The following is a 13,488-nucleotide window of genomic DNA, read 5'->3' as shown; positions in this document are numbered from 1 at the left end:
TCCCCAGTGACCTACATCTATAGTAAACATCTGTGGAAAATTTCAAGCAGCTGGCTTTACGTGTTTGACTGCTATCATGATTTTGACAGACGGACGGATGGACATGGATAGATCGTCCCAGAATATCGAGACGATCACGAATATATTTACTTTATGGGGTCTTGGACAAATATTTCGACTTGTTACAAACGGTATGACTAGATTAGTATACCCCCATCCTATCGTGATGGGTGTAATAAACAAGATTTTTAATGAACAAGATTTTAAACCGAGATATCGGTCTATATGGCAGCTATATCCAAATCCAGACCGATTTAGTCCAATATGAAGATAAATGTCGAAGAGCCTAACACAACTCACTGTCCCAAATTTCGGCGAAATCGGACAATAAATGCGCATTTTATGGCCTCAAATCGAGAGATCGGTCTATATGACAGCTATATCCAAATCTAGACCGATCTGGGCCAAATTGAAAAATAATATCGAAAGTCTTAACACAACTCACTGTACCAAATTTCGGCGACATCGGATTATAAATGTGGCTTTTATGAGCCTAAAACCCTAAATCGGAGGATCGGTCTATATGACAGCTATATCCAAATCTGTGCCGATCTGGGGCAAATTGAAAAATAATATCGAAAGTCTTAACACAACTCACTGTACCAAATTTTGGCGACATCGGATAATAAATGTGACTTTTATGGGCTTAACACCCTAAATCGGAGGATCGGTCTATATGACAGCTATATCCAAATCTGGACCGACCTAGGCCAAACTGAAGAAGGATGTCGAAGGATCTAACGAAGGGACTCACTGTCCCAAATTTCTGCAAAATCGAATAATAAATGTGGCTTTTATGGGCCTAAGAACCTAAATCCGCAGATCGGTCTATATGGCAGCTATATCCAAATCTGGGCCGATCTAGACCAAATTGACGAGGGATGTCGAAAGGCCTAATACAACTCACTGTCAGCAAAATCGGATAATAAATGTGGCTTTTATGGACCTAAGACCCTAAATCCGCAGATCGGTCTATATGGCAGCCATATCCAAATCTGGACCGATATGGGCCAAATTAATGGATGATGTCGAGGGACCTAACACAACTCTCCGTCCCAAATTTCAGCAAAATCGGATAAGAAATGTGGCTTTTATCGACCTAAGAACCTAAATCGGCAGATCGGTCTTTATGGCAGCTATATCCAAATCTGGACGGATCTGGGCCATATTGATGAAAGATGGCGAGGGACTTAACACAACTCTCTGTCCCAAATTTCAGCAAAATCGAATAAGAAATGTTGCTTTTATCGGCCTCTGAACCTAAATCGGCGGTTCGACCTATTCCAAATTGGAAGCGTCTCATTCAGGAGCGTACCAGGAAGCCATACAGATGTTGGGCTCTATGTAGACGGGCCGTAGGCTTGAAATGGGGCCTGAATCCGAGGATAGTCCACTGGCTCTACAGGAGCGTGATTAGACCAATACTTACTCACGCCTCAGCAGTTTATTGGATTGCTATGGAAAAAAGTGCAACATAAGGTCCATACAACAGTTTCAGAGGACATGTTGTCTTGACATAGGCGGAGCAATAAGAACCACGCCCACAAGGGCACTGGAGACTATTCTAGATATCCGACCTATTGACATACAAATTAAGTGTGAGGTAGCCACTGCGGTTATGAGATTTAAGGCGATGGGAGAATGGATTGAGGATGGGAGCAGCTCATACCACCGCGGTATAATCAAGGCGACTATAGGAAACCTGTAAGGAAGGGACGGCGAGGTACTGCTGCCAGTGGCACAGTCTTGGATATGGTCCCTTAGGCCCGCTAAGGGACAGGCCCGCTAAGGGACAGGCCCGCTAAGGGACAGGCCCGCTAAGGGACAGGCCCGCTAAGGGACAGGCCCGCTAAGGGACAGGCCCGCTAAGGGACAGGCCCGCTAAGGGACAGGCCCGCTAAGGGACAGGCCCGCTAAGGGACAGGCCCGCTAAGGGACAGGCCCGCTAAGGGACAGGCCCGCTAAGGGACAGGCCCGCTAAGGGACAGGCCCGCTAAGGGACAGGCCCGCTAAGGGACAGGCCCGCTAAGGGACAGGCCCGCTAAGGGACAGGCCCGCTAAGGGACAGGCCCGCTAAGGGACAGGCCCGCTAAGGGACAGGCCCGCTAAGGGACAGGCCCGCTAAGGGACAGGCCCGCTAAGGGACAGGCCCGCTAAGGGACAGGCCCGCTAAGGGACAGGCCCGCTAAGGGACAGGCCCGCTAAGGGACAGGCCCGCTAAGGGACAGGCCCGCTAAGGGACAGGCCCGCTAAGGGACAGGCCCGCTAAGGGACAGGCCCGCTAAGGGACAGGCCCGCTAAGGGACAGGCCCGCTAAGGGACAGGCCCGCTAAGGGACAGGCCCGCTAAGGGACAGGCCCGCTAAGGGACAGGCCCGCTAAGGGACAGGCCCGCTAAGGGACAGGCCCGCTAAGGGACAGGCCCGCTAAGGGACAGGCCCGCTAAGGGACAGGCCCGCTAAGGGACAGGCCCGCTAAGGGACAGGCCCGCTAAGGGACAGGCCCGCTAAGGGACAGGCCCGCTAAGGGACAGGCCCGCTGAGGGACAGGCCCTCTAGGGGACAGGCCCGCTAAAGGACAGGCCCACTAGGGGACAGGCCCACTAGGCGACAGGCCTACTGGGGGACAGGCCCTCTAGGGGACAGGCCCGCTAAGGGACAGGCCCACTAGGGGACAGGCCCACTAGGGGACATGCCCGCTAAGGGACAGGCCCACTAGGGGACAGGCCCACTAGGCGACAGGCCTACTGGGGGACAGGCCCTCTAGGGGACAGGCCCGCTAAGGGACAGGCCCGCTAAGGGACAGGCCCGCTAAGGGACAGGCCCGCTAAGGGACAGGCCCTCTAGGGGACACTCTGTCCCCTTAATGGTCCGCGTATTTGTAGCACAACAGAACAATTTGGTTAAAAATTTGGTGGCAGATATCTTCAAATCTCTAGCAGCGGAATAAGCTGCAAGTTCGTTCAGGTAGACGTTTGAGAGCCCAGGGACTAAGATCTGTCTTAGACTACCTGACCAATATAAGGTCCTGCAGGTGGAGATACGGCCGATCACGAAATGTGTAAGGTAGTGTGGTGTTCATGCGAGGACGTCGAGTATGAACATCTTTACGGACAGTGTACAGGCCAACCAGGACGGTAAGATAACGAACAGTCTTGCAATGTGAGAAGGAGATTAACGCCTTCTCTGAGGATGGCACAATCCGCATCGTTTGGGTGCCGGGCCATAGCATAGTCACTGGGAATGAGAAACAGACTATTTGGCAGTGAAGGTCAGAGAAATGCCGTCAATAAACATGGTTAACCCAAAGCCTTTCGGGTCGACGAAGGCCCAATTAAGGGCGTGGGCGACGAATGAGCACGAGTAACCCTGTGGAAAACCGAAACGGTTGGTAGGACGGCGAAAATCCTATGGGGAGTTCCAGATCGTGAGAAGACGAGGCTATTACTGAAAGGAAGTAAGAAGGAGGTCAGTATAGCTTTCGGTTTCATAGCGGGACACATAGGACTACGAGCTCACTTATGCAAAATCTGTGCGGCAAGTGGTAGCATGTGTAGGACATGAGGAAAGATGATGAGACGTTGGAGCATTTCCTATGTCATTGCCCGGCTTTCGTGGCTAAAAGAGACCGGCACTTAGTTGGGGACACTATACCAGACATGAACCAACTTGCATGGAAACCAACTGAGGATTTTTTAAATAGCACGGAATTCCTAACAAAGATTTTCTTGTTCGAGGTTACTTTTTTGGTAGTTAGAGCGCACAACAAGCCGATTATTGGATTGGGTGTATGTCCATAATGGCATGGGGCGGATTAATGACTAGTCCTAAGCAAAATTTTGTCTCTAGACAATATTTTATTGAAATCTTCACTTTAGGGGATGTTTGACAGAAGTATTCTCTCAAGGGGTTACTTTTCTGAAATTTCGTCTTTGAAAAAATTATTTTGTGAAGACCCCTGCAGTGGAAAATAAACTTTTGCTATCAAAAATTCTCCTTTTAAGCTTATTGCACTGATCAAACATTTTCATTGAAAATTCTTCCACAAATTCAAAAATTGTTTGGAGCAGCACATAAAATCCTAGCACACATTTGAGTTAAACCAATCAGATTTGTTACCACTACTTCTCGTTTCATACATAAACCCAAAAGCAATTTTCCAGTTTGGATTCTTATTCCAGTAACAGAAAAAAAAACCACCAAAAGCAACTACAAATTGTAATTACTACAAAAATTGTTTCAAGAAGTTGTCAACAAAAGTCCTTGCATCGCAACGCATTAAAGCTTGTCCAATTGCAATGTTCTCTACTTTACCACTACGAGTTTCCATCTCAATGACATTGAATTTCAAAACGTGCAAAATTGCAGCTTGGGGAATGTCTATGTACAAGATTAAGTTTACAGTTTATGACCACAAAATGCTCCATCATATCTGTTGGCCAAGTGTGTGTAAATGTCTGTTGGTTGTTGTTGATGATGCTGAAGTTGGTTTGGCGGGACCTGCAGCAGTACGGATGAGAACTTTGTCCAATGAATATCAAATGATGGCAAATGCAGCGACACTATTGCGTGGAGACTTGCAACTACCAAAACGTGTAAACCAAAACTGTGTAAGGCAAACTATTGCAGGGTAACACAAATGGAAATACAATGGCAAAGTTTGGGAAATGAAGTGATTTGAACATTTTGTTTGAAAAATGCTATAATTTTTTAAAATTTATTGGAGAATTGAGTTTAAGAAATGAGCTGGTGATTTTGTTATGACATGCCATATGCAAAATGTTGGCAACATTGGTCAATAAATGCGCTTCCAGTGGCTCCAGGAGTGAAAATCGGTCGATATACATATACGGCAGCTATATCTAAATTTGAACCGATTTCTATGAAATTCACTAGTAAGGTCGAGAGTCGCAGGAAAAAACTTCCTGCCGAATTTCGAAAGAATTGGTTAACAATTGATTTTTTACATTCTATGACATTTTATTGCAATATTTCTCAAAATCGGACGAACATATATATGGGAGCTATATTTAAATCTGAACCGATTTCTATGAAATTAACCAGTAATATCGAGAGTCAAGAGAAAATCCTTCCTGATAAATTTCGAGAGAATCGGTTAACAAATGAGCATTTCATTGCAATATTTCTCAAAATCTGATAAACATATATATGGGAGCTATATCCAAATCTAAACCGATTTCGACCAAACTGCTCAGATATTGTGACACTTGTGGAGAAAAGCGTTGTGCAAAATTTTGGCAACATTGGTCAATAAATGCGCTTGCAGTGGCTCTAGGAGTGAAATCGGGCAATATACATATATGACAGCTATATCTAAATCTGAACCGATTTCTATGAAATTCACCAGTAACATTAAGAGTCATAGGGAACCCCCTCCTGATAAATTTCGAGAGAATCGGTTAACAAATGAGCATTTTATTGCAATATTTCTCAAAATCTGATAAACATATATATGGGAGCTATATCCAAATTTGAACCGATTTCGACCAAACTGCTCAGATATTGTGACACTTGTGGAGAAAAGCGTTGTGTAAAATTTTGGCAACATTGGTCAATAAATGCGCTTGCAGTGGCTCTGGGAGTGAAAATCAGGCGATATACATATATGACAGCTATATCTAAATCTGAACCGATTTCTATGAAATTCACCAATAATGGCGAGAGTCACCAGAAAATCCTTTCTGCCAAATTTTGAAAAAAATCGGTTGAAAAATGAGCATTTTATTGCAATATTTCTCAAAATCGGACGAACATATGTATGGGAGCTATATCTAAATCTAAACCGATTTCTATGAAATTCACCACTAATATTAAGAGTCAGAAGAAAATCCCTCCTGCCAAATTTTGACAGAATCGGTTGAAAAATTAGCATTTTATTGCATTATTTCTCAAAAATCGGATGAACATATGTATGGAAGCTATATCCAAATCTGAACCGATTTCGAGCAAACTTCTCAGATATTGTGACACTTGTAGAGAAAAGCGTTGTGAAAAATTTTGGCAACATTGGTCAAAAAATGCGCTTGCAGTGGCTCTAGGAGTGAAAATCGGGCGATATACATATTTGACAGCTATATCTAAATCTGAACCGATATCTATGAAATTCACCAGTAATATTAAGAGTCATAGGGAACCCCTTGCTTCCAAATTTCGAGTGAATCGGTTAACAAATGAGCATTTTACTCCAATATTTTTCAAAATCTCACGAAGATATATATGGGAGCTATATCTATGAAATTCACCACTAATATTAAGAGTCAGAAGAAAATCTCTCCTGCCAAATTTCGACAGAATCGGTTGAAAAATGAGCATTTTATTGCATTATTTCTCAAAAATCGGATGAACATATATATGGGAGCTATATCCAAATCTGAACCGATTTCGACCAAACTTCTAAGATTTTGTGACAATTGTAAAAAAAAGCGTTGTGCAAAATTTTGGCAACATTGGTCAATAAATGCGGTTGCAGTGGCACATGAAGTGAAAATCGGGCGACATACGTATATGACAGCTATATCTAAATCTGAACCGATTTCTATGAAATTCATCATTAATGGCGAGAGTCACCAAAAAATACTTTCTGCTAAATTTCGAGAGAATCGGTTAACAAATGAGCATTTTATTGCAATATTTCTCAAAATCGGCCGAACATATATATGGGAGCTATATCTAAATCTGAACCGATTTCCATGAAATTCTCCAGTAATATTAAGAGTCATAGGGAACCCCTTCCTGCCAAATTTCGAAAGAATCCGTTAACAAATGAGCATTTTATTTCAATATTTTTCAAAATCGGACGAACATATATATGTGAGCTATATATAAATCTGAACCGATTTCTATTAAATTGACCAGTAGTATTAAGAGTCATAAGTAAATCGTTCTTGCCAAATTTCGAAAGAATTGGTTGCAAAATGAGCATTTTATTCCAATATTTCTCAAAATCGGATAAACATATATATGGGAGCTATATCCAAAACTGAACCGATTTCGATGAAACCAAGCAATAAGGTTGAGAGTCAGGAGAAAATCCTTTTTGCCAAATTTCGAGAGAATCGGTTAACAAATGACCATTTTATTGCCTTTTTACTGCAAATCGGACGAACATATATATGGGAGCTATATCCAAATCTGAACCGATTTCGAGAAAACTTCTCAGGTATTGTGGTAGTCGGTGAGAAAAGCGTTATACAAAATTTGGGCAAGATTGGTCAATAAATGCGGTTGCAGTGGCACATGGAGTGAAAATCGGGCGATATACATATATGAAGGCTATATCTAAATCTGAACCGATTTCCATGAAACTCGCCATTAAAGTCGAAAGTCAGGAGAGAACCCTTTCTGCCAAATTTCGAGAGAATCGGTTAACAAATGGCCATTTTATTTCCTTATTACTGCAAATCGGACGAACATATATATGGAAGCTATATACAAATCTGAACCGATTTTCTTCAGTTTCAATAGGCCTTGTCTCTAGGACTCAAGACATGCCTGTACCAAATTTTAAGACGATCGGATGAAAATTGCGAACTGTACTTTGTACACAAATTAACATGGATAGACGGACAGACAGACAGACGGACATGGCCTAATCGATTCAGAAAGTGATTCTGAGTCGATCGTCCAATGGGTCCATTTCCCTTCCTTCTGGGTGTTGCAAACAAATGCTTTAACTTATAATACCCTGTACTGTGTAGGGTATAAACATTTCAGAACTGAAACATTGCCTTCAAAAACTTTAAATTTCAAATTAATATCCCTCTCTCTCTCTCTCTCTTTCGCTCTCTCTCTCTCTCTCTCTCCGCTTCAGGTACTGTGAATGGCTATGACACAACACGACATTGTGATGGTGGTGAGGGTACAACAACAACAACAAGATCACAGCAGGCTTATACGGATGGTAACACAACAACATCAACAGGTTCATATTCCACAACAAGTTGTACCAGCACTCCTCTGAGACAGCGTCTTCCCTCGCAAGCGGGCCTCAATGATTTGAGTGCAGCAAATCCGGGCATTTTTGTGGGCGGCATTGGTGGCAGCAACATTTATTGCAATAACATACAAACACCCAGTACATTTAATAGCAGCAATCTTGGTGTCAATTATTCAGGAGTGGGAGCGGGTAGTGCAAGTGGTGGTGCTGGTGGAGGCGTTGGTAGTGCTACTGGTGTTGTCGGAGTTGGTCTAGGCAGCAGTGGTGGCAGTGTAAACAGCAATAACCAGACAAACAGCACTAACATCAACAGTAGTGGTAATAACAGCTCCAGTGTAGCTGCAGGTGCTAGTTTAGGTGGCGGCAGTGTAAGCGGAAGTTGTGGCACAGTTGCAGTTGCTTCACCATCATCGACGAGCGGTGTGGGGCCTCGACGTCAAGGCAGTTTTACGAATGTTTTTTCAAAATTAATGGATGGTATGCCAGCAGGAACAATGTTTTCTAAATTCAAGAACACCAGCAGCACACCGGTGACTCAACAGACCGTCATCGATGGCAATCCCATTAAACAGTATTTCGATATCGGCAAGCAGGTGGCATGTGCTGGCCCCGAACTGGCATGGAGAATTCACGAGGGACATCGAAAGAATGATGGAAAGGTAGGTAGGCAGAAGGGAGATGGAGTGTAGGCGGCATTTGGCTACTAACTACAAATTCATTGAGGTTTTTGCAGAGAGAGTAAATGAATGACTTGGACAGGGACATGGACATGGCCGGGCATCTAGATAAAATAAAAAGGACGCAAACACAGACAAACGCACACACACACACACACACACATACACACTATGATAACGAGACTTGCTAACGATGTTTAGACAGATGGCCCTGCTGTTGTCCTCCAACACCACTGACTGACTGACTGACTGACTAACTGACTGACATTCTACAAATTGTTTTGATGTTGCACTCTTGTTTCCATTGTAATGGTGTCTATTTTCTCTTGCTATGCTTCTTTCCTCTCCATTACAGGAATGCTCGGTATTTGTATTCGAGAAGAAAATTGCTGAAAAATTGCACAAACCGAGACGCAAAGAAACTATAACGGAAATTTTAAAAAATTCTGTGAAAAATTTAGAAAGATTCCGGCATCCCAAGGTAAGTGCAGAAACAACAACACTACCCTGAAGTTAGAGGTAGCTAAGAGACTGACATTTTGAGAACCTATTGCTGATGAATAATAAAATTTGAGGAATTTGTGCAACGGCATTAAAACTTAAGTCTATTTATTTATTTTTTTTTTTTTGGAACAAGAGTTTGAGGAGAATTGAACTTACCTTCGTTCCAATTGGCAACATCTCAGGGTCTGGAATTTCAGTTGTTTCTGAGAAAAAGAGAAGAAAAGAAAAAATAAAAGTGATTTGGAATTAGATTTAAATTAAATTGTTTAGTGCTTTGGCTAGACATAAGTTAAATGGGTCCTATGCGAACAAGTTTTACACAACTGAGGTGTGTACTGGCATCAGAGGAGCTTTCAACAAGGTGAAGAGTGGACCTGGTGCATTGGAAGTGCATAGGCGACTTGCAAAGAAAAAAAATGGATAAATTGTATGTCCCCTGGCTTAAGGACAGAGAAACACATGGCATATCATATGCAGGAATCCAATTCAGCTCTGCAAAAGGTTCTTGAAAGCGACAAAGGACAGACTTTATCCTAGGGGTCTGAAAATTGGGCCGAAGAAGACTAAAGTCCAGATCCTATATGAAACATAAAGCGATTTGATCCTTATACAATCCCAACCGTCATACAACAATAGAGAGAGTTCCTTCTCCTCCTTCGAAAATTAGAGTGCTTTCGGCAGACGGACGGACATGGCTAAGTCGCCTGAACTAAAAGATATGGACCTAGACGACCTAGACGTCTCAACAGAATGGTGCCACAAGCTACACAGCACACGTTACAATCGATTTCTGGAATAGTAAGTTTGATGAGCGTATTACCTCAAGAAATGGTTCAGAGGAATGGCCGAATGGGTCGTGCGTTTTGACGCCTCCAGACAATTTTCTTAGGGGCCGCATCAAGTCATCGGTGTATGCCAACAAGCCGTTGAGGTACAGTGGGTGAAATCGGAAAAAACTAGTAAAAACAAGTAAAAAGGCGTTAAGTTCGGCCGGGTCGAACTTTGAATACCCACCACCTCGGGTTGTAAAGCAAATAAAAAATGCAAATTTTGTCCATGCGCTACGGCGGCCTGCATCAGTTTTAGACTGTCTGACCATAAAACGGTGCTGCAGGCAGAGATCTGGGCGATCAGGTAATGCTTGAGGTGGTGTGGTGCTAGCGCGAGGACGTTGAGTGTGAACATCTTTACGGACAGTAAAAAATACAAATTTTGCCCCTCAGCCCAATCCACTAAGGAACAGAGGCAAACTTCTCACCTATCAATGAGTGCAGTCCGATTCAAGTTTAAGCTCAATGATAAGGGGCCTCTTTTTTAAAGCCGAGTTCGAACGGCGTACCGCAGTGCGACACCTCTTTGGAGAGAAGTTTTACATGGCATGGTACCTCACAAATGTTGCCAGCATTAGGAGGGGAAAACCACCGCTGAAAATTTTTTCTGATGGTTTCGCCAGGAACCCAGGCGTTGAGCGTCATAGGCGGACATGCTAACCTCTCGGCTACTGTGGCCTCCGGTGGCAGCCTTGATATAGTTCACCTATAAACCCATCTCCTGATTTTACTTCCTGAGACTCTATAGGGCTATCCTGAAATTTTGCGCAATGACTTCAACTATGGTCTCCATCATTCAAACCAACCTCTGGGCTACGGTGGCCTCCATATATGTAAAGCACCTTTCGTCAAAATCTGGTGAAAAATGCATACTTTAGCAGATCCGGACCGATCTGGGCCAAATTAGAAAAAGATGTCGAAGGGCCTAACAAAACTCACTGTCCTAAATTTCCGCGACATTGGACAATAAATGCGCCTTTAATGGGTCCAAAGCCACAAATCGAGAGACCCGTCCATATGGCAGCTGAATCCAAATCCGGACCGATCTGGACCAAATTAAAGAAAGATGTGGAAGGGCCTTACAAAACTCACTGTCCCAAATTTCAGCGACACCGGACAATAAATGCGCCTTTTATGGGTCCAAAACCTCAAATCGAAGGAACGGTCCATATGGCAGCTATATCCAAATCTGGACCTATCTGCGCCAAATTGAAGAAGGACGTCAAAGAGTCTAACACAACTCATTGTCCCAAATTTTGGCAAAATCGGACAATAAGTGGGCCTTTTATGGGCCCAAAGCCTTAAACCGAGAGATCGATCTATATAAGAGCTATATCCAAATCTGGACCGATCTAGGCCAAATTGAAGAAGAATGTCGAAGGGCCTAACACAACTCACAGTCTCAAATTTCAGCAAAATCGGATAATAAATGTGGTTTTTACGGGCCTCAGACCCTAAATCGAGAGATCGGTCTATATGGCAGCTATATTCAAATCTGAACCGATCTGGGCCAAATTAAAGAAAGATGTAGAAGGGTCTAACATAACTCACTGTTCCAAATTTCAGCAAAATCGGACAATAAATCCGCCTTTTGTGACTTCAAAACCCTAAATCGAGAGTTCGGCCTATATGGCAGCTATATTCAAATCTGGACCGATCTAGACCAAATTCAAGAAGGATGTCGAAGGGCCTAACACAACTCACTGTCTCAAATTTCGGCGATATCGGACAATAAATCCGCCTTTTATGTGCCCAAAACCTTAAATCGAGAGATCGGTCTATATGGCAGCTATATCCAAATCTGGACCGATCTGGGCCAAATTAAAGAAAGATGTAGAAGGGTCTAACATAACTCACTGTTCCAAATTTCACCAAAATCGGATAACAAATATGGCTTTAATGGATCTAAGACCCTAAATCGGCGGATCGGTCTATATGGCAGCTATATCCAAATCTGTACCGATCTGGGCCAAATTGACGAAATATGTCGAAGGGCCTAACGCAACTCACTATCCCGAGTTTGAGAAAAATCAGATAACAAATGTGGCTTTTATGGCCCTAAGACCCTAAATCGACGGATCGGTCTATATGGGAGCTATATCAAGATATAGTCCGATATAGACCATCTTCGAACTTAACCTGCTTATTGACAACAAAAAGAATCTGTGCAAAGTTTCAGCTCAATATCTCTATTTTTAAAGACTCCAGCGTGATTTCAACACACAGACGTACAGTCAGACAGACGGACGGCTAGTTGGTCTTAGATTTTTACGCTGATCAAGAATATATATACTTTATAGGGTCGGAAATGGATACATCGATGTGTTGAAAACTGAATGACAAAATGAATATGCCGCCATCCTTCGGTGGTGGTTATGACGAGTAAAAGCATGCTAAGTTCAGCCGGGTCGAATCTTGGTAACCCACCACCATGGCTTCAGCTACAAATTTTTACAAAATAAATTTAGTTGAGGGGCGTACTTTTTATACCCACCATGGTCGTCTAAGACCCCATAAGGTATATATATTCTTGGTCCTCTAGACGTTCTGAATCGATCTAGCCATGTCCGGCCATCCGTGTGTCGAAATCAAGATAGAGGTCGAACGCGTAAAGCCAGCCGCTTGAAATTTTACGCTGGTCCCCAATATTGATGTAGGTCGTTGGGGATTGAAAATGGGCCATAGCGGTTCAGATTTTCATATAGCTCCCATATAAACCGGTCTCCCGTCTTGACTTCTTGAGCCCCTGGAAGCCGAAATTTGTGCCCGATTTGGCTAAAATTTTGCAAATAGTCTTTTTTTATGGCATACAACAACTGTGCCAAGTACGGTCTAAATCGGCCTAAGAAGTAAAATAGGGAGATCGGTCTATATGGGAGCTGTATCAGGCTATAGACCGAAACGGACCATATTTAACACATATGTTGAAGGTCGTTAGAGAAGCCGTTGTACTAAATTTCTGCCAAATCGGATAATAATTGCGCCCTCTAGAGGCTCAAGAAGTCAAGACCCCAGATCGGTTTATATGGCATCTATATCAGGTTAAGAACCGATTTGAACCATATTTGGCACAGTTGTTGAGAGTCATAACAAAACACCTCATGCTAAATTTCAGCTAAATCGGATACGAATTGCGCCCTCAAGAGGCTTCAAGAAGTCAAGACCCAAGATCAGTTTATGTGGCAGCTATATCAAAACATGAACCGGTCTGGCCCATTTACAATTTCAAGTAGCATTTGAGCAGAATTTCAAGCTGCCAGCTTTACTCCTTCGAAAGTTAGCGTGCTTCGACAGACAGATGGACCGACGGAGGGAAAGACGGACATGGCTAGTTCGACTATATGGGGTCTTAGATGAATATTTCGAGGACTAACCAACAGAATGACGAAATTTGTATACCCCCACTCTATAGTGGAGAGTATAAAAACGGACTCCCCTAACGTTGACGACCCACGCAAACGA

The 13,488-nt window shown here is 43.2% G+C and overlaps 2 protein-coding genes across 5 annotated transcripts in view; both read left to right on the top strand.

Annotated features, from left to right (window-relative positions):
- Positions 1-8,486, top strand: part of LOC131997599 (uncharacterized transmembrane protein DDB_G0289901-like) — a 33,236-nt gene extending 24,750 nt beyond the window's left edge. Inside the window, exons 6-7 of the mRNA XM_059368570.1 lie at positions 7,890-8,383; positions 8,457-8,486. Coding sequence (XP_059224553.1) covers positions 7,890-8,383; positions 8,457-8,486 — 524 coding nt within the window. The remainder of the gene's footprint in view (positions 1-7,889; positions 8,384-8,456) is intronic.
- The window catches only part of LOC106092978 (SCY1-like protein 2), a 157,938-nt gene that overhangs the window by 2,109 nt on the left and 142,341 nt on the right, over positions 1-13,488 (top strand). For all 4 annotated transcript variants that reach the window (XM_059360935.1, XM_059360933.1, XM_059360934.1 and 1 more), the window contains exons 2-3: positions 7,890-8,674; positions 9,048-9,173. In XM_059360935.1, the coding sequence (XP_059216918.1) occupies positions 8,486-8,674; positions 9,048-9,173 (315 nt within the window). In that variant the 5' untranslated portion in view covers positions 7,890-8,485. The remainder of the gene's footprint in view (positions 1-7,889; positions 8,675-9,047; positions 9,174-13,488) is intronic.

This window comes from Stomoxys calcitrans, chromosome 1 (assembly GCF_963082655.1).
Source record: "Stomoxys calcitrans chromosome 1, idStoCalc2.1, whole genome shotgun sequence".
NCBI lineage: Eukaryota > Metazoa > Arthropoda > Insecta > Diptera > Muscidae > Stomoxys > Stomoxys calcitrans.
The sequence above is the reverse complement of the archived record's forward strand: the minus strand, read 5'-3'. Positions and strand labels throughout refer to the sequence as shown.